General features: G+C 50.4%; 1 protein-coding gene across 1 annotated transcript; it reads right to left on the minus strand.

Annotated features, from left to right (window-relative positions):
• Positions 1-22546: 22546 nt before the first annotated feature.
• On the minus strand, positions 22547-23923 carry LOC144167235 (dnaJ homolog subfamily B member 12-like). Its single transcript, XM_077696573.1, has one exon. The coding sequence runs from the start codon at positions 23921-23923 to the stop codon at positions 22769-22771; it is 1155 nt and encodes a 384-aa protein (XP_077552699.1). The 3' UTR covers positions 22547-22768.
• Positions 23924-25350: the final 1427 nt, after the last annotated feature.

Genomic DNA, 25350 nt, shown 5'->3' on the forward strand with positions numbered 1-25350 from the left:
TTCGGCGGTCAATCGTCTCCCTTTGAGCCACAATCGCACTCACAGGGTCAGGCGTTGGAAACCACGCGTCCACCACAGGCACCAGAAAACACAGACCACAAAATACTCCCAGCTAAATACGCCCTACTCCCAGCTAACCTATAGATTTGCTTCCTCCCTCCCATCTCTCCCTCTTTTCTGTTTTAAACTCATCGCCCCCACCCCCCTTTTTTCTCCCCTCGCTGTTCTAAATTCTCATCCGCATGATTACTCCGCCTGCGTACCCATCCCTTCCCTACTTTTCCTCCACCACCACTCCAGTCGCCTCTTCGTCACCTCTATGGCCTTGAAGTTGAGGTTCCCCCTCGCCCCAAATCCCAAAGCCTCCGCCAGCGTCGTTTCCCCCTCACCCTGCGGTGGCCGTACCTCTGCGCAGCTCCTGACAATATGGTCTATAGTTTCCCGATCACTGCCGCAGCATGCACACGTTTCATCCTGCTGCCTGTAGCTACCCGTGTATGCCCGGGTTCTCAGGCACCCTGCCCGTGCCTCGAAGAGCAACGCACTGCCTCTCGTATTGCCATAGAATACCTCCTTCTTAATTTCCCGTTTCTCTGCCCTATTAGTCTCCAGGGTTTTTTTCGCTTCCATTCCCTGTGCCCACTTCGTCCTCTCTGCTGCCTTTACCTGCTTTTTAACTGTTGTCTAAACCCCGCTTTCCCCTACCGACTTTCCGTACCGCTTGGTCAGCTGTCTGGTCCTCCGTCTCCACCGCGTGTCCACGCTCCTCAAATACAGGTACTTAAACACCCTCGCGGCCCATTTTTCGTCCTCCATGTCACGAAGTCGCTCCTCAAACTTTATCTTGCTCTGCGCCTCCCTCGCCTCGAAAGACGACCAGCCCATATCCCCTTGTACCGCTTCTTTTGTAGTTTTACTGTGGGCCCCTAGGGCCAATCTGCCTACCGTCCTCTGATTTACTTCCAGGCCCGCTTGGGTCTCTGGCTTCATGCACAGAACCGAATTAGCGAAAGTTAATCCTGGTACCATGACCCCTTTCCAGACTCCCCTTACCACCTCGTATTTGCTGTATCCCCAGAGGGCTCTATGCTTCATTATAGCCGCGTTCCGTCTTCCTTTCGTCTTAAGGTGAGCCACATGCACCTGCGTGTAATCTTCGCTGTTGTTCAGCCATACTCCTAAATATTTATACCCTTTCACCAATGGCATTTCTACTTGCTGCACTGATACTGTTTTCTGCTCCTCGCTGTCATAAAAGACCATGATCCCCGATTTTTCTCTGCTAAAGGATAGCCCTAGGTGCGTCGCTTCTTCACCGCATATATCCATCAAGCCCTGCATACTTATCCGGTTGTCCGCCATCAACAATATGTCGTCTGCATACATTAGTCCCGGAACCCGTTGTTCCACCACCTGCCCGTTTTTCATGTAGGATAAGTCGAACCCAATCGTGCTGACTTCTAGCGTCCTTTCTAACCCCGTCATGTAGATCATGAACAGCAGCGGAGAGAGAGGACATCCTTGTTTCAAACCCTTGTAGGTGTATACAGGCCTATTGTATGTTACCCCCTCCCACACTATTTGCACTTGGTTCTCCCGGTATAGCTCCCTGAGTAAGCTAATGAATTCTGCCCCAACTCCCTCGTCCTCCAGGATACTCCAAAGCCGCTCCCTGTCTACATTATCATACGCCGCTTTAATGTCCAGAAAGGCTAACCACAAAGGTCGGTTTTGCATCTTCGCCACCTCTATGCATTGGCTTACCACGAATAAGTTGTCGTCTAGTCTTCTGTCCTTTCGAAACCCATTTTGAAGCTTCCCTAATATCCTATTTTCTTCCACCCACTGCTCTAGTTCGAACTTCACTGCCTGCATTGCTAACCTGTACAGCACTGACGTGACGGTTACTGGCCTATACGAGCTTGGGTTTGTCCTGACTCCTTTGCCCTTGTACACTAAGTTCATCCTGCTCATTTGCCACGCTGCCGGTATTGCCTTTCTTTCTATCCTTGTTCTGATGGCTTGCAGTAGCTTTCCCTTGCTCTTTGGTCATAACTGGTTAATCAACTCCATCGGTATCCCATCCGTGCCTGCCGCGGTATTCTTGGGGACCTTTTCCTCTGCTCTTTTCCATTTCAGCTTGTCCCCATCTATCTCCAGACATTTCGGCCTACCCGCCGCGACATCTCTGTGTCGCTGCGGGGCCTCTTCATCCACCTTACCGAACTTCTCCGTGATGATTTTGTGCAGGTATGCCAATGCTTCCTCTCCCTTGAGCATCTGCCCCTGCTCGTTTTCTATAGTACCGCCTTCTGTGGGACTCGTACGTTTCCCTAATGCCTGCACATGGTTCCAAAACCTTTTCGGCGCGTCTCTACCCCTTCCTCGTATTTGCGCTGCCCATCGCTCGCTGTCCCCCTTTATTTTCGCCTGCACTAATTGCTGCACTTCCTGTTTCATTTGCTTATACTGCTCCCATTTTAGGTCCACCTCCTCCTGATGTCTCCCCATCCTCTTGGCCTGCCTGTGCTCTCTAGACGCCTGTTTACGCTTCTCTATCGCCGCCTTTATTTCTTTGTTCCACCAGCTTTTGGGTGTTTTTTTCCCTCTCCATTGATTGGCCCCCTCTGCCTTGACTATTTTTTCCTGCATAGTCTTGATGAGCCTGTCATATTCCCACTCTTCTCCAGGATTTCTTTCTATGTCAGCCTCTATGCTTTTGGCTATATCCGCAATTTGTTTGCTGTTTAACTTTGTGCACTGCCCCGGTCGACTCGTTTTTTCGCCCCCCAGTTTCCCAAAACTCAGGTTTATGCGCTTGTGGTCACTACCCAGACTGTGGCCCCCCTTCCTCATCTATGGTCATTCCATCCAACCATTCATAAAGTCCCTCTGAAATAAGGCAGTAGTCAATACTCGACTGTCTCCTACCACACTCCCACGTTATTTGACCCTCGCATTTTTGTTCCCTATTTACTATCATCAGCTTCTGGTACTCACACATATCTAGCATTAGATTTCCGTTGAAGTCGGTGTACCCGTCTAGATCTTCAATGTGTGCGTTCATGTCCCCTACCAATAGTACCTCCCCGGAACGTTTCAAATCTTCGATGTCCTTTTTTAGACACGCCACCAGTTTTTCGTTTTGTTCTTTGCTATCCTTACCCGTCCACAGGTAAGACACCCCTAAAGCCATCTCCCTACCCTCCACTATCCCTTTCATCCACATATGTTCTTTAGAGTCTTCTTTCACTCTCTTCCAATTAGTCCCCTGCCGTACCAGCATACCTACTCCTCCGCCTTTTCTCAATCCAGCCGTCCTGATACAACCTTCCCATACATACTCTCCTATTACCGGAGGTTCCTCCAAGTCCCGTAGGTGCGTCTCGGTCACAGCGTATACCTGGATATCTTCATCTTCTAGCTGCTTAGTAATCTCCATCCACTTCTCTCTTTTCCTGCCACCCTGCATGTTTATGTACGCGATCTTCAGTTTTCCCCCTCTCTTCTTTACACGCCATCGTCGTCCCTTTCGTTTGCCTGCACTAATCTGCACCGACCCCGCTATCTCATTTTGCTCCTTGCATTTGTCTACGCCATCTTCGCAAAGGCCTGTGGGCCCCCTAAAAAAGCCACAGTTCGCGCCGCGTGTCGTCTTCCGATGGCTGCTCCCACCTGCCCGTTGAAATGCACTCCGTCACGCTGGAACGCCCTTTTCCGGCCCATCCATCGGACATCCCTGTTGATGTCTACGACAGCGAAACTCAGCTCATTGCCCAGCTTTCGTATGTCTCGGTTTACCGCTACAACTTCCCTTTCCACATGTACCCCTCTCCCAATTATCTCTGGTACTGTGCTCACGACGACCTGCACATGTGGGCACAGCCCCCGAAGTTCCTTCACCCCCTTTTCTAGCTGCTTGCGCACTCCCGCGCCCCTTCCCTGCAGAACGTCATTGGTTCCTCCTGCGATAATCACTAGGTTCTGCCCCAGCATATTTTCCCACATTTTATCCTTTGCCTTAACACTACCCTGACCGTCTGCCCCGGGAACACGCCAACCTGCACTCTCTCGTCCTCTCTCACCCGGCCTCTAATCTCCATTTCTGAGTACCGCATGTTGGAGTCCCCCGCCACGATCACCATGCGCCTTTCTTCCTTTTCCTGGCTGCCCCCCGGCGCGGCCACCTGCTCCCGCGCCGGCTGAGTCAGCGCCAGTCCGGGATCGTCTTCCGGCGAGGCGTCTTTGTCCTCCTCCTTTCCCTTCTAGGGGTCAAGCACTGCCGACACATCTGCCTCGTGACCTGCTTCATCGTTTGTCGGGATGTCACCCTTCGTCGCCAGTTTGACCTCCATTTGCGCCAACCTCGCTTCGAGTGCCTTCCTCTGCTCTTTTTCATCCTTCAACTCCTCCTGTAGCTCGCCTACCTGAACTCTGAGCTGCTCCTTTTCTTCCTCGAGCCGGTCGAGGCGCGACGCTAGCACACACACTCTGCACATGAAGTCCTGTACTTCCGCGTCCTCGACCGACTCGAATCTCGTCTCCTCGAGCGGGTATTCGTGCTCGCACCCCGTGCACATCACACTCGGCTTCTTCCTCTGAGGCATGGTACTGCCCGTCCAAGGCGTGCCCAACTCTGGCTTACTTCACTGCCGCGTTATCGCGCGCTCCCCTCCAATCTAAAAGTAAGCCGCAACGTGCGATTCTTTCCTACAGCATCAATTCTTCTTTCATGAATTAACAACGCTTACAAACCGCCACGTGCAACAACCGCGCGACACCTCTGATTCGGTCACTTCCCTACACTAACAACTACCGCCCCTTTCAACTAACCTACATCTCTCTCTAAAACATGGTCACTCTAAAAAAGGAATAATACATTTGAAACACTTATCCGTTTTCGTCGTCGATGCCTCCGCCGTGCTCTGTTCCGCCGTGCTCGGGCGGGGCACGCGATCGCCACCGCGCGGGGTTGACACGAAGTGCCTCACTCGGCGGCGGCCGCTTTTTCCACTACCCAAGTATTCTAGTTCACTCTAGCGCGGGCAGGCATGGCGGGTGCGTGTGCTTCTGCTAGCAGTTAACGCTTCACGATTTCCTGCTTTATACATTTCTTGCAAACAAGGGAAATCTAGAAACTTCACTCGGCGATCGTCGTAGTCCACATTGTTGATCGGGGCAACAAGCCGCTGCTCACGCTTCGGTCGCATACGTAATACACCACCACGCTCATGGTATTTGCGGATAATCTACCACAGTTGATACGGTTATTAAGTCCCCGTGAGGCCGAACTGCGCTTGACGCACTGAGAATTAACTTCAAACAAAGGAAATTAACACGAAAATACTTTTAGAACGCGCTTCCTAAGCGAAGTGTCACGCGTTGCAAGCCAACTACGCAGCAAGATAGGAACGGTGATCCTACAAGTGACGTCAAAACGATCGCAGCGCCGGCCTCTCCGGTGGTGGGCCTCGCGGCCAATAGAGTAGCGCATACTCGCAGAGAGAGAGAGAGAGAGAGAGCAATATTGATGTGAGATATGATCTGACAGCACAAAAAGACATTCATAAAGCATCGAATCGATCACTGGCCAGAGAAGTCCAATGTCCCAAATTCCCTCACCAAATTGTTTTTTGAAAATCTTCACGGGCGCACTGTATGCAGAAAAATGGCGCGATGCGTAATGAAATGAACAAAACGTCCCTGTTTCAAGTCGCTTGATCACCGTTTTTATGCAACAACCGAGGACTTGTAACGGTGTTGTCCTGGATAACTAATGTAACAACCTCCGAAATTGAGCTTAAGTAAATATCCTATTATTTCTTGTAGCAAGAGCAAACAACACAATGTGTCTCAGTTTATAGAGCATCGTAAAAGTAAGCGCCGAAGAGCGGCCACGCTACGGAGAGGGGAGCCAACACACTCGAACCACTCTTCACACGGGGCTCAGCGAAGTTTGAGTAGTCTTCGTAGACGAACTTGGCGTCAGCGCCGAAGTCTTCCTCCAGTGTGCTCTTGGCCGCTTTCGCGGCAACACCTGCGGGTGAATGGAGACTACGGTAATCAGTGGATGATTCGCAAAGAAAACGAAGCGACAACGTGTGTACGAAGTGCCCTACCCCGCAAAGATATTTGCAGCACGTATTTCGTTTCGGTGTTGTATCATCGAGTAAACGCGTGCTTTCGACCACCATCTCAAAATTTTGGGTCGATGCATTAGGTATGTATGGCACGCTCATAACTGCACGGAGGTATACAGAGCGGTCAATTGTGCCTCAGCGTAACTCAGGTGTGTAGAGTAAGTAAAAGGCAGTGCATATTGTGTGGACCAGTGGATGATGATGATCATGAATACAGGATAATGTGAGAATTATTCTGCGGACCAGACCACAGGTACAATGTTCCAGTTTATTCTGTGGACCATACCAGGGTATAGTTGATCCTTATTCGTCTAAAGCAACCTAAAAGAAACCAGTCCACACTTATTTATATAAATAATGGTTAGAATTGACTTCAAATAAGGTTACAGCAAAAAATTCACTTGAAAAAAAAAACATAACTGCTGGAACTCGAACCCAGGGAGTTGGGGCCAAAGTATACCTCTGCGCCACGGAAGCCGACGAGCAGAGAGCTCAAAATAGAACACAACCCTGTGGTGCAGACCACGGAATAAAGCTGAACATTATTCTGTCGTCTGGTCCACAGAACAGGCATAGCGTGATTAATACATCGGGTACTGGCCGAATTTCAATCAGCAAACATTATATCTCGCTCTGAAATCCGCATTATCATACTTGGCCCCCCTCAAACACCCGCACAGCGGCACACGTATCTAGTCGGTGTTGCGCACACACGCACTCTTGGAAAAGACGATGAAGTTATGCGCGCTCTTCATCTATTATCAGTTTATTACTATCAGCTGTGTGCGCTCTTATCCTAATCTGTTGTGTGGTCCTGAATAAATGACCGTTGGTATGACTTGGTTTGCATATTCCTGTCTTAGTTGTTCCTTTACGTATTCTCACAGGATACCGGTAAAATACTTCACAAAATTGCTGATTAAACCATACGCAAGAGGGAGGGGAGGGTTGCTTGCTCAACTCTGATTCAGAGGTGCAAACGATTAAGAACGGCAGTAGCTGATGTGCTTTATCAGTCCGCCTAAGCGACGGACCCGGATGTCAACGGGCGTGCGTGTTTTAAAAGGCGATTGCTATGAATGCGTGACATCATCTGCCTTTTCTCGCGTAATGTCTGTCGTCGCTGGAGTAGTTTATAAGCATATTAAGTCTAAGAAATCGCTAAAACGGCTCGTACCATGTTCAAAAATATTCCCAGTAGCGCACTTGCGCAGCGCGTGGTAACGTCCGGCTGCGGTGATGAGGCACAACGGCAACTTTCGTTGCCGCTCTTAAGTTGCACCCAAAGATAATAGAAATGCCGCTGCGCAAATGCCGTCATCTGGCGGGGAAAGAGCGGCGAGTGCTACCCCGTGTTTCCTTCCTTCCCTCAGATTTTGAACAGATTAAAGGGACATAGAAAAGCTTTGTGAAGGTGGCAATCAAATGCATTCAGGTGGTAGAACACATAACGGGGGATTTTTGAGCCAAGTGTGAGCCCCATACGTTGTACGGATAATTTGTAAACAATTTTTGAAGATCGCCTTTCTCAGCCAATGAGCGCGCCGCCGCAGCGAGCCGACCGCGGCTGACGCAACAGCGATCGCGGCTGACGCAACGGCGAGGCGCCCCCCTGATTCGGCCGATCGTCGGTCGCCGGCAACGTCACTGCCATTGGCTTCAGGCTGCTCTTCCTCCTTCCTGCGCGATCCCGAGGCAAAGGCGGGTCTCCAGCGATTGACGCGTGCCTTGGCGCAGGAATGTAGCTAGCGGAGAACGGAAGTCGAGCGTCGCGATGTCACATGGCTATTCCCAGTGTTTCCGGCTGCTTTGAAAGAAGCAGAGAGGGAGGAGGAATCGATCGGCAAGGGGGGAGAGGTGCACTTAATTGCTTCTGGCGCAGCTAATACTGAATGTAGATCAATAATTCCAACGGCATTGCATCGCTATATTGGTACTACGCGACAATAAAGGCCTTTTGTAACTTTTACAAAAGGCTTTTCTGGGTTTCTTTAAGGGCGGACACATGAGCTGTAAGCTACGCGTTTCCGCGCGCATTTTAAAGCAAAGATTTTTGCCTTCCCCCCCCCCCCCCCCCAAGGGTTCTTTCGAGACCGTTGGTGTCAACAGAAAACTCCCGCGAACAAATCAAAGAATTTACTGGCACCGCCAGGAATCGAACCTGGAACTAAGCTAGAGCCCGTTGTCTTACCGATTTATCTACGAGGCCACGCGGCGACAGGAAAGACAAGTGGTGCACTCAACAAGCACATTTACGGGTATAACCCCTGCATTCTAGCTGATTGCCACGCGATAGCGATTAAAGGAAGCTCACACCAACCCATGGCATCTCACTTCTAGTGCGCCAATGTGCTAAAGCCTGTGGCTTCCAGTGTTCACGTAAAAAATATCAGCTCCTTGTCGGCCGCCCTCACGCCAAACGACACCTCAAGGAACACATTCAAACACTCCTTGATGACCAGGCCATCACTCCAAGCCCCAGCATCAAGATCCTGGGCCTACATCTTCAGGCCAACAGCAAGAGTGACGTATCCTTGCAGCGCCTCATGCAAACACAACATCAATAAAATCATACACATGATCAGGCGAGTTCCCACCAAGAGGCGAGGCCTCAAGGAATCCGATACCTTTCGATTAGTTCGAGCTTTTGTCCTCTCGAGAATCATTTACGTCAACCCCCTGTCTTCTTCTCAGCAAGGACATAAAGATGCTTTATATAATGACTAGAAAGGCGGTTGAGCAAGCCATTGGTCTTCCAATGAGTAAGTCCACAGAGAGGCTGCTTAGCACGGGGCTACACAACAAGGTGGAAGGGCTAATAGAGCGCCATCTTTCTATCCAGAAGCTCCAAACGAGCAGAACTGCACGGGTCGCCGTATCCTTCACCACATTAGCTGGGCAGCACAGAATGTCACTCCGCTTGATGTACTCCTGGACTTTTGGCGACAAGAACTAAAGATGCTCACCCCTGACACGACGAGGGCGGCCGACAAGCACGGGCTCAAGCGCTCAACACCACCCTCGGTGGGGATCATGCAGTTTCGACGCCTCCCAACATCGAGAGAAGCAGAGGGAACCAGAACCAGCCTCCTTGCTTGTGCCTCACTCAAGACAAAAGACATGATGGCAGGAGAAGAGGCAGCCATCGCCTTGGCTGTCACTCAACCAGGGGTTCGTAAGGTAGTCACCGATTCCCAACAAGCCTACCGGAATTACCAGTCGGGTTTGGCGACCCGACCTGCACTGCGTGTGCTACAAAACGACTCCCCAAATGGTCCCATTCAGCTCGTCTGTGCACCACGTTTCCATGGAGGGCAACGAATACGCCCACCATGCCCGCGCTTTTACCCCCCCCCCCCCCCCCCCGTTCTATGGAGCTGCACGAGGACAGTCACCCGCTTGCCTCGTTCAGGGACATATCATTATCGCCTACTGAGACAGACCCTACCTTCACCTTACCCTGACCTTTCCATAGAAACTACCCTACGGCTCATACAATCCGGCTCCTTCCCATACCCGACACGTCTTCACTTAATGCACCCGAATCGCTACGACGCTGAATGTAAATTTTGCTCAGAAGTAGGATCACTCTGCCACATAACCGGGGTGTGCGACTTTAGCCCTGAGCACCCTCCTCTCTTTCCGTCAACTACCGAACAAGTGCAATAGGAGATGCTGCTGTCCAGGCCCTCTCTGCCTGGTGGACCGAGCACAGGCGGCGTGGACTGAATATGGGCTACAGTGAAAAAGGAACCACTCCTCAGGGCCGCACTCTGGGCCGTTCAGAAATCTGAATAGAATTATTTCCCCGTCCTCCTCCACGTCCAGCTCCTCCTGCGTCTCTGCCGCCGATCTCGTCGCCTCCGTCCGCGACGGCAGAGACGGAGAAGTGAGGTCGTGTAACACCGGGTTTGAGCTTTCATTTTATAAAAAAAGAGTTAATTTTTCCACTCATGTGCTACAACAATACAACTCAACCAACCACCGTTCATGCATCATGCATGAATTTAACCTTACCAAGAATATCTCTTTCGAGTAATAGAGGGTGTGGTTAAGTGATTGATTGATTGATTGATAGGCTTTAATGAGAAAGAGGCAAGAAGCCCTGGCGGGGAAAAGGGAATAAGGGGTGGGGGTGGGGAGAGGGCTTACATATTATCGAAAGGTGATAGTATTCAGTTCTTGTGTAGTGCTCTTGAGTAAAAAACATATTGAAGGGCAGTACAGTGAATCGGCAGAAACTGGGCAACAAGTTGCAGATCTTCCAGAGGGTGCACTGAAGAAGGGACCGGCGTTCACGTAGACTATTGAGTTTGTAAGAGAAAAAAAACACATTGAAGGGCACTACTGTGAATGTGCACAAACTGGACAAAAGTTCTTCCAAAGGGCACATTAAAGAAGGGATCGTCATTCACGTATCAGACAACTTTATAGAGACCACTGTGTAGTGAAAACCGCACAATTCCTTCAAGTAGGGTGGTGTCACTCCGAACTCTTAGTAAGTGATCCTTTGGGAGGGCATGGGAGGCGAGGAGTTGTTCTCGACCCCGAACAAAGTGAGGGCCTATCCATATTAAATGAAAAAGGTTAGAGTCAGTGTGTGATTCACAAAATGGACATTTTGAGGGAGAGTTCCTATGTGGAAAGTGCATTTCACTTCTCTCTGGTTTCACTATTTGTAGAGTGACGTGAGTGAATTTAAGTGACGTCGCATGGGTAATCGTTGTGGGTGCCGTTGACAGCTTTGCTTTCCAACAACATTCACAGGGTGGACTGGCGCTTTTTTTTTCCGCACGCATTTTTCCGCACGCGTTTTTCCGCACGCGTTTTCCCTCTCTAGAAACCGCTCCGCCAGCGGTCACGAACACGTAGGAACAGGCTACAGGACCGGTTTTGGAGAGGGAAAGAAAGCGTGCGGAAACGCGTCGCTATCCCCTCATACGTGCGGCCCTTAAACATGTTCCACCACCACCATGGCTAAAGAAAGGGCCGTCCAAAAGAACTCGCAGTCTTGAGGTCGAGCTGGTGACGTTCAGAACGTGTTGTGACGGGGTTGCACTAGATATCATTGCGGCATATGAGTTCTGAACGTTGTAATCAATCATTTCCACCAGACCGTCGCCGTCAAAAAAAAAAAAAAACGGCCGTGTATACACCCGTCCCGCTGAAAACGCCGATAGACGGCAGTCATCTGCCACCGATGCACAGTAACCTGCGCTCCTCCCTCTCCCCCTCCCACCCCTCAGGCTCTTGCTCTTCCTCTCTCTCCTCCCATGATTAAAACAATGCCTATTTTCTCAGCTGATGATGATGTTGATTAGAGTCCCTCCCTTTGTATCGGTGCGTCGGTTGTCACGAACCGACTTGCCTGTGTTATTCTGATTGTTTGCCCCACCCTTCCCTAACCTAGTGGGTTTTCCCCCCTCTCCGGTTTTAAACTCCCATCTCTCCCCCACCCCCCTTCCTGCCCTTGCAACCCTTTTTACCTCCCACACCTTTCTGTTCTAAATTCTAATTCGGTATATTACTCATCCTACGTACCACTCTCTTCCCTACTTTTCTTCCACCACCACTCCAGCCGCCTCTTCGTCACCTCTATAAATTCAATATCGCGTGCCATCTGGCGGGAGAGTGCGCAACTTGCCTCCTTTTAACTCATTTTGTTTTTTTAATTTGCTATCGTAAAGATTCACCTGAAGTGTAAGAATGCCGCTTCTGTCAGTTATGTACTTGAATCTTGTCTCAAACCCGCGTTTCGTTCATATGGCACCGCGTAGCTCCGTGGTATGGATGACGTGAGTTCGATTTCGACGCTTCCCCCCCCCTTTTTTTCCCCTTCACCTTTTTTTTGTATTTTTGTTATTCCGACGATTGTTTTGGTTTTCAGGTTTTAAAATAAAAAAAAGCAAAGCCCGTTTTTTCATAGAAACAAGGCTAAAACGCGAAGCTTTCTCCCATACAACCTTAGTCAAAGTCATAGTCCAAAATCCAAACTGCCAAAGTCCAAAGCCACTGTCCAACCCCATACCATCAAAGTCCAAAGCCAAAATCCACCGCTGCTTAGCGAATGTAATTTCATTACCGTCACTTACCTGCAGTGCGTTTAAAGGTGTATTTCCAACAGTGTTTTATCATCATCATCATCGCTTTCCTGCAGTGTATTTTACTTTGACGTCAACGCCACAAGTGAGGCATAGAAAGCTTTAAAATTTCTATAAATTTTTTTTATAGTTGATTATGAGAGGGTAATTAATGGACGCGTGTGGAGCCTAGCCCGATAGGAAATCAGTTAAGGGCCGAGAGTTGAGGGGATAGGTGTAAGGTAAAGAGGAGATTCTCATGTCCTCTCTAAACAATGGTTTGCGTTACTTCGAGATGCATTCACCCGCGGACTTCTCAAAATGCAATCCGGCATTCATCCTACACAGATATGCCTAGGGCGATAAGTTTTCTCGGACTATAGTTGGACCAATCGTGTTGAGTCCGATACTGATTGCCGAACAGCCCCCCTCTGATCAATAGCTTCCCTTCACTGGTATTCGGGTGTCAGCTAAACGAGTTACCCAAGAGGTTGCCCATCGTCGTGGTGGGCTGCGTGGTCTCGTTTTTCATGAGCACCATCTTGGCCCCCTGCATCTTCCACATCTGGGACGCAAGGAAGGAGAGGATGGTCTTGTTGCTGAAGCGGCGCCTCTCCCTACGCGTTCTGCTCGAGGAGACCCGGACCCGGGGTGTGACCGCGCCTATGGCTTCCTTGTAGAGCGACAGGTTCACCTCCTCGTCCACGCCGTCTGCGAGCGGTGAATAATTATATTGCACGGAAAGGGACATCTCAAACGGCGAATAAAAGAGGATGGAACGGTTACGCTATCACGTGAAGTGGGAATAGCAGGCAGACCTATGATTAGCAAAGAATTGCAACATGAACATCACGTTCAGATTAATTGACAATCTTCAACTCAAAGAGGAAAATACACCAGAGGCCAGCTTTCCACAGATAAGGAATTGTTTTATATTAGACAGCATAGTAGGCCCAATGAGGGGCCTGCGTAGACGGTGCTCCGGGCTCCTACAGGAGCGAAATTCAAGCGCACCTTTCTGTGCAAGCACATGACATTGACGTATTTATTCGACGCGGTGAGCTCCTTTCAGCGCGAAATTCAAACGCATTTTTCTGTGCATGCACGTGACGCTGCGCTTTCTATAAACGCGGTGACTGAAATGGAATAAAATTAGTTGGAGTTTGCGCTGTATCCGTTATATTTCCATTTTAAGTGCGAATGCACTTCTTAAGCGAGCCTGAAGCGTCCGCCGCCGTCCGCATAGCAACAGCTGCGGGTGCGCGCGCTCCTCGTCTCCCTTGGCAACGGGAGGAGATGGGCGCGCGCTGCCTGGCCGCTGACATGGCACATACCCACGTGGGGGATTGGCCAGGAATCGGGCGTGAGAAGGGCTAATGCACCCGCTTAAAGGAGTACTGACACGAAATTTCAAAGCTGAGATACGCTCTAGCAATCAAGTACAACGACAACACAAATAGGTGTCTGTGAATAAATGCATCTTTCTTTCTTTGTAGTTGTGTGTGTGTGTGATCTCTCTTTCGCGAACATTACCGAACCGCGCAAATTCAACTCCTGCATTCGCACTTTCATATTCTTCCCCTCGAATAAATGCGGGGAATTTTTTTGCCACTGTCGCCATTTTTGTCCAATATTAGCGCATTTCTTCAGTAAGAATTATTCAGTCGTAATCACTCAAGCAGCTTTCATCCACCAAATATTGCTCATATCCAGTAACGCATCCAACACCCTTCTTAACAAGATGATCTGCACTAGCGCACATAATGCAGTCGATGACCCCCAAGGATTAACGGGAATTGAGTCATCCGCTTGCGGGTGAATGCCATGGCTACGCTTTTTTCAGGCGATAGACGGAGACCCTTGGGCGCAAGGTAGTCAGATATATTTTTAGAGCTTTCTGGAGCCTCTTTTGTGTATGGCGACGAGACCTTGCTGCACTCCAAATGCAAATGTCATCGGCGTAAATTGTTAATTTAACGCTAGGAGGCAGGGCACGCTTTAAGTTGATTAGCACAATGTTGAACAGCAGAGGGCTCAAAACTGCTCCTTGCGGTACTCCTTTCTCGATTATGTGACACGAAGTAGGGCCTTCCGGTGTACTCATAAAAAGTTGTCGTCGTTCCAGGTAGCTTGATACCCATGCATACAGTCTCCCACCAAAGCCAATACCAGCAAGGGACTCAAGAATGGCTGTATGAAAAACCGAATCAAATGCCGCCTTTACGTCTAAAAAGACCACAGTTGGTATGTGCCCGCGGTGTAATTCTTGTTCTAGTGACGCCACAAGAGCAAGGATGCTATCGATGGCAGACCGGCTTTGATACCTCGGGATAACTCTGGACAGGAACCTCTCGTGGGCCCCTGAGGTTCACAGACTACGTACTCGAGTTTCTGCAGTGTCGCAAGTTATTGGGTACCTTGCCGGCAGTCGCTGGGGCAGTGACTGTCGATCGATGGTGCTGCTCTGCAAGGCTTATGTCGATGGCTTGCTACGTTACAGCCTACCAGTTTTACAGCGGCTGTCGACTTCAAGCAAAAAGCAGCTTGACGGAGCAAGAAATAATTGTCTGCGCGCCTGTCTTGGTCTGCCTAAGGGCACTTCGTGCACTGGTACACTTGCGGAGGCTGGTTGCTTGCCCTTGGATGTTCTCCGGCTGCAGGAAACAGTTCGAATATACCTGAGGCATCAGTTGCACTCACAAAGCAATGTCTTGGCCCGTAATGTACAGCGCAACGAAAATTCCAGCTTCGCAGAAGCGATAAACTCTATAAACATTTCTGTACCCCCTCAAGCACGACAAACCATGCCGTCTGATTTCCCTCCCTGGACTCTCTCACCCCTTTGCATAAACATTAGCATACCTGGTCTTAACTCCAAGAAAACTCTGCCACAATTTTGCCTCCTACAACTCGCGCTTGCCCACATCAATGTCCGATATTCACATATGGCCCACATTTTTACTGACGGCTCAACTACGCCTCACGGTAGTTCTTCTGGCGTCTTCATTTCGTCGACCGGCAAAGCCTTGTCCTACCACCTGGAACGAACAACCTCATCCACGTCTGCCGAGCTCCATGCACTTAAACAAGCCCTGCGCTACATTCTTCGTCAGCCACCAGCCGAATGGGCTATATTCACGGACTCGAAGGCGGCGTTGCAAACCTTACGGCGTGCCAGCTGCTTCAGCCTTCACGAGCATGTATCCCGTGACGTCACGTACCTGCACCATCTCGCCTACGTCGCCGGTCACCGAGTGACCCTACAATGGATTCCTGCACATTGCGGCATTCTCGGCAACGAGAAAGCGGATGAGACAGCTCGCAGAGGCCTACAGCTGCGAAATGTAAGAAAGATTTTTTTCACAAAACACGAGGCCGCGGCGCTAGCGAAGGAGCTTGCCTTAGCGGAGTGAAACCGCCTCTGGTCTTGTCCTGAAACTCGGCACCCCTTCCTGCACCATATAGACCCTGGACTCAGAATGAGGCTACCAGAGCGGATTCCACGTAAGCTTGAAACCCTTTACCACCGGTTGCGTCTCAACGCAGCGCTCACGAACTCTTACCGCCATCGCCTCGGTCTAACTGCAAACCCCTATTGCGATAATTGTGGATTGCCCGAAACAGTAGAGCACGTCCTTCTAGAGTGTCCGGCATACATCCAAGAAAGATCTCACCTCGCAGAAAAGATTGAGTGCCTCAACAATGCATCTATATCTTTGAAAGGTCTCCTTGGACCCTGGCCCTCTCCATCGTCCCAGAGAAAAGTGTTGGTTGCTTTATTTGACTATTTACACGAAATCGGCCTTGCAGAGACAATTTAGAACTTTACGTGTGAGATCGTGTGGACTTTTAAGTTACCACGCAAAGCTTCGTGTTCACTTTTTCTTTTAATCTCTTCTTTTCCCATCTTTCTTCTGCCCTACTTCTTTTAGGGCCTTTACCCCCTTCTCCCCATCCCCGCAGAGTAGCATGCAGGCGGGAACATGCCGGCAAACCTCTCTGCTTTCATCTAATAAAGAGCTCTCTCTCTCTCTCTCTCTCTGCACTAGCTCGTCTGTTTCATCTCTGGCACTCATTCGTGGTTGGGTTTTGAAAAAGACACTTCTAGTAGACTTGCGACGGTCGCCGAATCGCGCTGACGCACAGAATGTGCGTTAGCGGTTCACTGACTATAAACGATTCGGCGATCAGGCATTCACTCACAGAGAACAGTCGTCACTTTTTCGCTCATCCATTGCGTACGACTCCGGCTCGCTTCCCTGATTTGGGACTACGTCGGTCCAAGATGGCGGAGGCGGCCTGTACGACCCCTGAAGTCCGTCGTTGTACCAATACAGGCCAGCTGAAGAAATGAGGCTAACGTGCACGAGAATCGTTTCGGGTACAGAGTATCTCAGCTAGCATTTCGAGAAGTCGCTTTTTCAATTCTTTCAAGGGAGACGTAACTGAATATGAGTCCGGTTTAGTCATGCGGCGGCATTTCCCCCAAGGCGATGCGTACGAAACACGGCCACCGTACCGCAAGTCGCTCAAGATTCTGTTGATGGTAGTCGGCGACACGTGCAACCTAGTGTCATTAAGAAGAACTGCGAGTTGGGCGGGTTGGCAAAGGTTAATGTTGGGAAAAGCGCGAAGAGGCATTGTTCGCGCTTGGACAAGCATTGTTCAAGTATTGCTCCGTCCTGCCTTCTTCCTTGTCCAAGCATTGTTCGCGCTTGGACAAGCATTGTTCAAGTATTGCTCCGTCCTGTCTTTTTCCTTGTCCAAGCATTGTTCGCTCTTGGACAAACATTGTTCAAGTATTGCTCCGTCCTGTCTTCTTCCTTGTCCAAGCATTGTGCGCTTGGACAAGCATTGTTCAAGTATTGCTCCGTCCTGTCTTCTTCCTTGTCCAAGCATTGTTGGCGCTTTTCGCAACCTGAACCTCGTGTCAGTGTCAAGAATGACGCAGACGTCGTGGAAAAATTGAATGTTGAAATCTGTGATGTGAGCAATGTGTGTACAAATAAAAATGTGCACGAATTCAGGGTGAACGCAGGAGGAAGCCTTACTGAGTTAGAAAAGATAACAGCCAGTGATCGGTGACCCTTTGGGGCTCAGTCGTCCCCGGGGTCGTCTAAATCCATTTTGCGCCACGGAAGATTTTTAAATCTTCTTTTGCCTGGTTTCCGATTACCCCATACCTCTTCACCCGTCGCGTGGTAGCGACTCGGTCACTCGGGTGGACCCCTTGTCAGCCCTTCTCCCCATAAGGCTTTTTTCCCTGGTGCATCAGATTATTCTAGTCTAAGTTTGCTTTCGACACTCAATACCCAACAGGAAAAATTTAGGCATTCGTTGGTAGCTGCACACAGCCAGTATCGCTGCCTACCGGATCAGCGGAACAGCAACAGAAGGCTGTACTTTATGTACCTGTGCAGGCAGGGATTCCTCCTGTGACACGGAGGGCCACACGACTACGCGCGGACCGACCCCGAGCAGGAATCGTGAAAGCTACTCGCTCGGCCATGCGCGTATATATACGCACACAGCACGCTGGTTCCTTAAAGCGACGGGTCGCAGACGCAGCGCAGCCGTGCGCCCCGGGCGCTGTAGCAGTCCTCCAGGAAGCAGTGGAGCGGCCAGCACCTGCCGGGGTAGATGTCGCTGCGGTCGCCGGTGAAGCCCAGCAGGCAGCGGCACACCTGATTCCAAGCATGCGCGAAGACGCATTGTCAAGCAGTTATGAACACGCTTACGACCTGAACAAAGTTCCTTGTTCAGAAGAAGCTGTAAAAACAAGAAGAGACGAAGAAGGCGCCCAAAATTATCGCAGAACTGAGCACACCGCACCAAAGTCTCAATTTCCAGATGGCTGAGTTCTTTATCCAAGGATAATATATCCAAGGATTGGGACTCAGTCGTCCCCGGGGTCGTCTAAATCCATTCTGCGCCACGGAAGATTTTTAAATCTTCTTTTGCCTGGTTTCCGATTCCCCCTACCTCTTCACCCGTCGCGTGGCAGTCGCAGACGCGCTGTATCCGTTATATTTTTTATTATCCGTTATATCTCTTATTATTCTGACTGGCCATTTCGGTGTAAAAACTCCGCCCCAGTCCTCCCACCGACATCACGAGAATACAAATCTTCCTGCGAGATCTTTGCGGCACGCGCCAATGAGTCGCTCGGGCTTTCATATCCGCCTACACCGCCTCTCTTCTTTTCGAGATGAATTTTCTTTCCTAGTTGCGCTTCATTGTGACCGGTGAGTGCTTGTGTCCGCACGTCCCCGTCGTCTTTCTACTCATGTAGAACCTTCTACTTCATAAATTCGCCTTGTTCTTAATCACAGCGGATCGATCTCTTAAACAGGCTAAGAAAAGCACGTGTCCTTGAACCTAAACCACTTTTCGTCCCCTCTAATCCGCGCACTATCTCAAAACAGTTCACGAAGTGTGCATCCCGGCGTTTCATCTTATCTAACTGCACAGCCAGAATTACGCCTGCAGGATAACGTTTTTTTTATTGTGTAAGCAATGGACGGTGCGTGCCGACGAAAATTCGCGCCGTCCATCAGCGGGCAAAGAGCGACAGAAGAACAGAGAGCGACAAAGCGCGTGCGAAGAGAGGTGGCGCGGCCTTAGCGAGGCTGCCGGCCTAGTTACTCGGGAAGCGGAGGCCCCTCGCCTCCTCCCGAAGCGCCTGTAGTGCGGCGCCGCAGCATAACAAAGAGTGCGAAGCGAGTTCAGGGTTGATCGAAGAGGCGCGAAATAGGGTGGAACGGAAATTACGGCCACTACGTGTGGATACTGGTGGCCAAAGAAAGGATGGACAGGCAGCCTATATATGCTGCTGCTAAGGAGAGCAAACGTTACCACTGAGACGGTCAGAAAGCAAAGCACGGCTGATACGGTGTGTGAGAGGCGTGCAAGAAACGACGTGTTGCGAGCTTTTAAAGACTGAGTGGGGCGGGGGCAAAAATCAGAGCATCTAGTTGGCGAGGGAGAGGGGTGAGACGCTTCCGCATTCTGCTAGCTCCATCAACGAATCTCCAGTTGATTTTTTGACCATACCTGTCGCTGGCTAGCGGGCTCCGAGATGCACCTTCCGACGCCACAGTCTCGCATGTCCTTTTTGCACGTTGGATCTGAAAACAAAGGCATTGTAATAGCGAAATTTATGTTCGATCCTTTTCTCCCGATAACATCTTCCTTACCGAAGCCAATTCCACTAGAACGCTGTATTGAACTTCTTATAAAATACGCAAACGACCACCTGAAGATCTCCAGCATGCTTTACTACCTCGTAAGCGCAAAGTTGTTTTAGAGAGAAATCTACGCCACAGCTTTCAAGGTCATTCATCGCGTCACGAGTGGCCTTCAGCCGCCGGCGCGTGAGCTGCGCCTCTCATGTTGATTGGTATATTTCAAGAGACGGAAAAAATCTATTACTTTTATATTACTACTACTATTTATCGCTTCGCTCGCTCAGATCATACGCCCCTTCGGTACCACGTGACTAGGCAAAAGTGAACCCGCCGCTTCGGCTGCGCCTGATCGCTCAGCGCCGGCTGGGCCGCCTGCGCATGCATTTCAGTGAAAGTGAGCCACGTGACCAGGGAAGGGTATAAAGGCTGCTTCGCCAGCTCTTGGTCCCTCAATCTCGCCATTGATGGCGACCCGGCGCCATGTGCCCGTCAGCGCAACCGAAATGATTGAATCGAATCATTCAGCAGATATACTAGCTAGGCGGCAGGCTGCAACATCTCAAGCAAAGTCAGACTGTCACGAAACATCGCTGAAGATAACTAGGTTTAGAGTAAGTTTAAACCTGAGCTGTCTTTTTTCGTCCGACCAGACGAACAACCAACACCTCGCGCTTCAAAGACATTTGATTTTTTGTTCGCAGGCATGAAAAATACACGGAACTTTAACGCCGGTACTCTGAATCGGCCGCCAGTATTTTCTTCAGTGACAGCTGTTAAAGGGACCCAGAAAAGCCTTCTGTAAATGTTACAAAATGCCTGTATTTTCGCGTAGCACCAATATAGCGATGCAGTACCGTCGGAATTATTGATCTACATTTAGTATTGGCTGCACCAGAAGCAATTAAATGCACCTCTCCCCACTTGCTCATCGGTTCCTCCTCCCTCTCTGCTTCCTTCAAAGCAGCTGGAAACACTGGGAATAGCCATGTGACATCGCGACGCTCGACTTCCGTTCTGCGCTAGCTACATTCCTGCGCCTAGGCACGCGTCAATCGCTGCGGACCCGCCTTTGCCGCCTTTGCCTCGGGATCGCGCAGGAAGGAGGAAGAGCAGCCGGAAGTGAATGGCAGTGACGCCGCCGGCGGCCGACCTCGCCGGCGATTGAGCGAATCAGGGGGCGCCTTGGCCGTTGCGTCAGCCGCGGTCGGCTCGCTGCGGCGTCGCGCTCATCGGCTGAGAAAGGCGATTTTCAAAAATTGTTTACAAATTATCCGTGCAACGTATGGGGCTCACACTTGGCTCAAAAATCCCCCGTTATGTGTTCTACCACCTGAATGCATTTGCTTGCCACCTTCACAAACCTTTTCGGGGCCCCTTTAAAGTGACCCAGAAAAGCCTTTTGTAAAAGTTACAAAAGGCCTTTATTGTCGCGTAGTACCAATATAGCGATGTAATGCCGTTGGAATTATTGATCTACATTCAGTATTAGCTGCTCCAGAAGCAATTAAGTGCACCTCTCCCCCTTTGCCGATCGATTCCTCCTCGCTCTCTGCTCCTTTCAAAGTAGCTGGAAACACTGGGAATAGCCATGTGACATCGCGACGCTCGACTTCCGTTGTCCGCTAGCTACATTCCTGCGCCTAGGCACGCGTCAATCGCTGCAGACCCGTCTTTGCCTCGGGATCGCGCAGGAAGGAGGAAGAGCAACCGGAAGCCAATGGCAGTGACGTTGCCGGCGACCGACGATCGGCCGAATCAGGGGGGCGCCTCGCCGTTGCGTCAGCCGCGGTCGGCTCGCTGCGGCGGCGCGCTCATCGGCTGAGAAAGGCGATCTCCAAAAATTGTTTACAAATTACCCGTACAACGTATGGGGCTCACACGTGGCTCAAAAATCCCCCGTTATGTGTTCTACCACCTGAATGCATTTGATCGCCACCTTCACAAAGCTTTTCTAGGCCCCTTTAACGTATGTTTGCCGTACGACCACTTAGTTCCGTCAGGTGCGGGTTACTCTGGAGGTGCTGTCGAACAAGTTAATCAAGCCGTGCGAAAGCACCGCACAATGGACGCGAAGCTGCACCAAAGCCGGCCCAAAACAACCATCGCTAAAGCAGACGACAAAGCTGTACCGCCGACGACACCCCCGGCGAGCAAGCACTTCCGCGCGGGAAACGCTGGGTAAATTCGCGGCGCCATCTCTAGTGTGCTCCGTGAGTAAAACCCCCCGCCTCCCCCCTTCCCCAGCCGCCGCCTCCGCCGCGTTGGGGGTTCGTTGTCCCGCACGCCACGAAAGAACTGTTGGCTGGTAGAGCTAGAAAGCTTTGCTTTAAAAAACGCGCGCGCTCTGTTGACGGGCTGCATTCGCGCGCGAAAATGTGCCATGCGGTTCACACGTCAGCTGATCAAAAAAAAAAAAAAACAGTTTCTGGGACGGCAGGCGTGACATAAACCTTGCAAATGTACCAAGAACAAAAGGTATTCCGTTCAAAGCAGCAAACATCAATTTCTTGTTTATTGGTCTCCATATTTCTTTAAACAATGATCCGCTAATGAAATGCTCAGTGGGCTTGAAAAACAAGTGTGCCAAAATGCCAGATAATGGACAATGCTATGTCATCACGTGGAGCAAATCTTGTGCGGCTCACTATGCTTTGTTGTATGTCTATTTAAAAATAGACAGATTTAATTGGGGTGCAGCAGCTGCTTATAGTATACCAGCACACAAGACATGCGGTAGAGAATGTTGGCAGGTTAGAGGCGTGGACAATACGCGGCATAGAAAAGTTGGAGAGCAAACAGTCGTCTAGTTGCCTTAACTGAAGAGGTAACTGGAGGCGCGATAATCGTAAAATTTAAATGTAAAATAAAAAGCCAACGCTGGCAACCTCAGCGTTTTCATAGAAACTTTCTTTACAAGGGTAACGTCCTGGGCACGTTGGAACTCCATTGTTGAATAAAATGATTGCGCTAAAAAGGGACACGGACGGAGTCCGTGCGCCGCGTGTGTCTGTCCTCACTCCGTCCGTGTCCCTTTTTAGCGCAATCATTTTATTCAACTTTCTTTACACTACCGCTGTCAACTGCACGTTTCATGTATTGCATTCTACAACCACGGGGGTATTCAAAAGCAAGTGTAAACTTGATACACACTGCAGGGACATAAGAAAGAAGCGACAGAAAGGAAGGGAGGAAGAAAAGGAAATGACATCTATTACACAGCCAATTCTAGACTGGAGACGGGAGGAACTGAACGCGTACTGTCATGAAAGATGAGGGTCCGCTGCTTGTGCGTATTCCTGCTGGACCTACATAGGCGGTAAGACCAGGGCCTGTCCTGAAGAACGCATCCACTTCTTGGCTGTCAGGCACGCGCACGCGTCAGTTGGCTCAGCTTGTCACAGGAAGGCATCCGATAGTCTTGCGCCTGTTTCTCCAAGGCGGCGTCGCGCAGGCTTCTGGCCCGCCACAACAAGCTCTCTTTGTGGCTGTTTTCGTGGAAGCAGGAACTCTGCAGGTTGGCGATGTGGTCGGCCTCCACCTGCATCTCTATCCGGTAGATGTTGCTCTTGTGTTCGGCCATGAAGCTGTCCTTGACGTAGTACGGCAGCTTCAGGTTGAGCGTCACCCGCTCGTAACGGTGCTTCCCCGTCCTCACGAGGCTGTACGGCGGTTCCGCGACGAGGAAGCTGGACATGAAGGACATTCCTATCAGGACTATAATGGGCATAGCCTGGAGCAGCATGCCGTAGTTATTCTCCGCGGGCGCCTCTGCGGACGCCTGGCCCTGCTGCTGCTGTCTTTGGGGCTGAGATCGCGGGCCTCTTCGCACACGAACGTTGCCCGGAAAGACGTTGCCGAAGAACATGTTGAAGAGGTCCTCCGGAGATGTGTCGCCTTGAAAACCCCGGCTGAAGTCGTGCGTGCTTCCCGAGGAGCTTTGCTGGTGTTGCTGGTGCTGAGGCCGGCTGCCGTTCTGGTCGTAGAGCTTGCGCTTTTCGGGGTTGCTGAGCACGGCGTAGGCATTGCCGATGGCCTTGAACGCGTCCCCTGCTCCGGGAGCCTTGTTCTTGTCAGGATGCACTTGCAAGGCCAGCTTGCGGTACTGCTTCTTGAGTAGCTCGTCGTCCGCGTCGCGACTCACGCCCAGTACTTCGTAGAAGTCCTTGCAGTTCTTTGTTCTAAGCACCGCCTCCAGCTGCTCCCTGGTGTAATCTGGCGCACGATGCTCACCGGGGCCATCGCCTGCCGCGCTTTGGGATGCGTGTTGACCAGCGGACGACGCAGGCTGCCCTTGTGACGAGGAACTGTGCTGGCGGCTGCTGCCGGGGTAGCTACCGTCGCAACTCGTGCTGCCATTCCGTCTTTGCAGCTGCTCTATGAGTTCCTTGGCTTGTTTCGACGGGTAGAGGTGCTCGGCCTTTCGGAGAAACTTCAGCGCCTTTTCTTTCTGTCCTTGCGCAAGGTACGACTGTGCCAGCTCAATACAACGCTTGCTTTCTTCCTTGTTCCCTTCCATGGCGGAAATGATATTGAGAAAATGATGATGATGATGATACCCTCGAAGGTTTTGTACGTACCCACGAAAGGAGATTGGCCACGGTTAAATCGGTTGTTGAATCACGTGAGGACCTCAAGACACTCTCTTATTTTCGGAAAGGCGCCGTAAAAGGAAACCTCGTTATGAATTTGCTCGGCGTATTATAGGCCTCAGAAAAAGACGCGTACCCCCCAAGGGATTGGCCACCATTTCTGGTGTATGAAATAAGATTAGTAGTGACCTTCAATTTGAAAGAGAAAACAGTAGAGAATAAGACATGCAGCCTGGAGGAAAAATAATGTGGAAGAAGATGTGCCGCAAGACCAACGAGCTAGCAGTCACTGTAGCGTATGTTTAGTCTTGAGGCAAATATCCACGGTCATGGCGCCAAAGATCACCAGCCACAAGGGGGAAGAGTAAAGTAGAATCGGAATTAAAAATTCGAGGCAACTGCGCCACAGGAAGTGGAACCACGTCTGATTTGAAAAGCACAATTCCTTGTTAAGCGGGAATACGGGCGCATTCATCGCTACCATCATCCTAAATTTTATTGATAGAGAGCTGCAGGAGTTAAGCGCTTCGTACAGTGATGACCAGGTGATACAGGCCTCATGGAGGACGCAGGCTCCCCCAGAAAAATGCCCCTTCTGTAAAGCCCCTGCCACTGAAGCGACCCTTGACCACCTCCTGGGGCAGTGATGCCAACCTGAGGCAACGCTTTATCCCTAGAATGACCCCTCAGAAATCCCTAGATAGCAGACAAAATCCCCAGATTGCATTTTTTTTTATTTTCGCAAGTTGGCATTCACCTTTATTAGTCTAAACGCAGCTTGCTCTTCGCTTCGTTTGCTCTGAATCTTATTAGAGTTAAGATACAGCTTACTAGCAGCAACTGCAGCTCTTTTTTTCTACATTTTCTGTGGAGTGATGTGAATTCGCTTCTTCGAGCAGACGACTCTGGTTTCACAGCAACGCCTCTTGAAATGCTCTTGCAACAGTCTCTTCTCTGTATGCGCAAATTACCCAGGCAGCCGGCCTTCGAGCCGGCCTTCGAGTTCCTTCGAGTGTACAGCACACCTCAGAGTTTCCACAGTTGCACTTCACTTGCGAAGACAAGTTGTTACTCGCGACGACAAGTTCGGACAAGTTCCTTCGACAGCACACCTCAGAGGTTGTTACTGCGAGAACCTCGCGTTACAGAACCACAGTCGCCCTCACTCGGCTTGCACAACACCAATGCTGTTTTAAACGAAAAAAATAGAAATAGCGAAGGAAAGTTAGAAATGAAAAATAGAAATTAGCAAAAAATTACATTCTTTGCAGTCACTTATTGTTGAAAACGCGTGGTTACTCAGCAACACCAGTCACTAGCTGCATAGCGTTTCATTTCAACAGGCTCTAAAAAA

Source organism: Haemaphysalis longicornis, unplaced genomic scaffold (genome assembly GCF_048455015.1).
Source record: "Haemaphysalis longicornis isolate Haplotype H1 unplaced genomic scaffold, Haemaphysalis longicornis Haplotype H1 scaffold_2, whole genome shotgun sequence".
Taxonomy (NCBI): Eukaryota; Metazoa; Arthropoda; class Arachnida; order Ixodida; family Ixodidae; genus Haemaphysalis; species Haemaphysalis longicornis.

Bases quoted from the DNA above. Each gene is read 5' to 3' on its own strand.
- LOC144167235 (XM_077696573.1), bottom strand. From the start codon at position 23,923: ATGGAAGGGAACAAGGAAGAAAGCAAGCGTTGTATTGAGCTGGCACAG.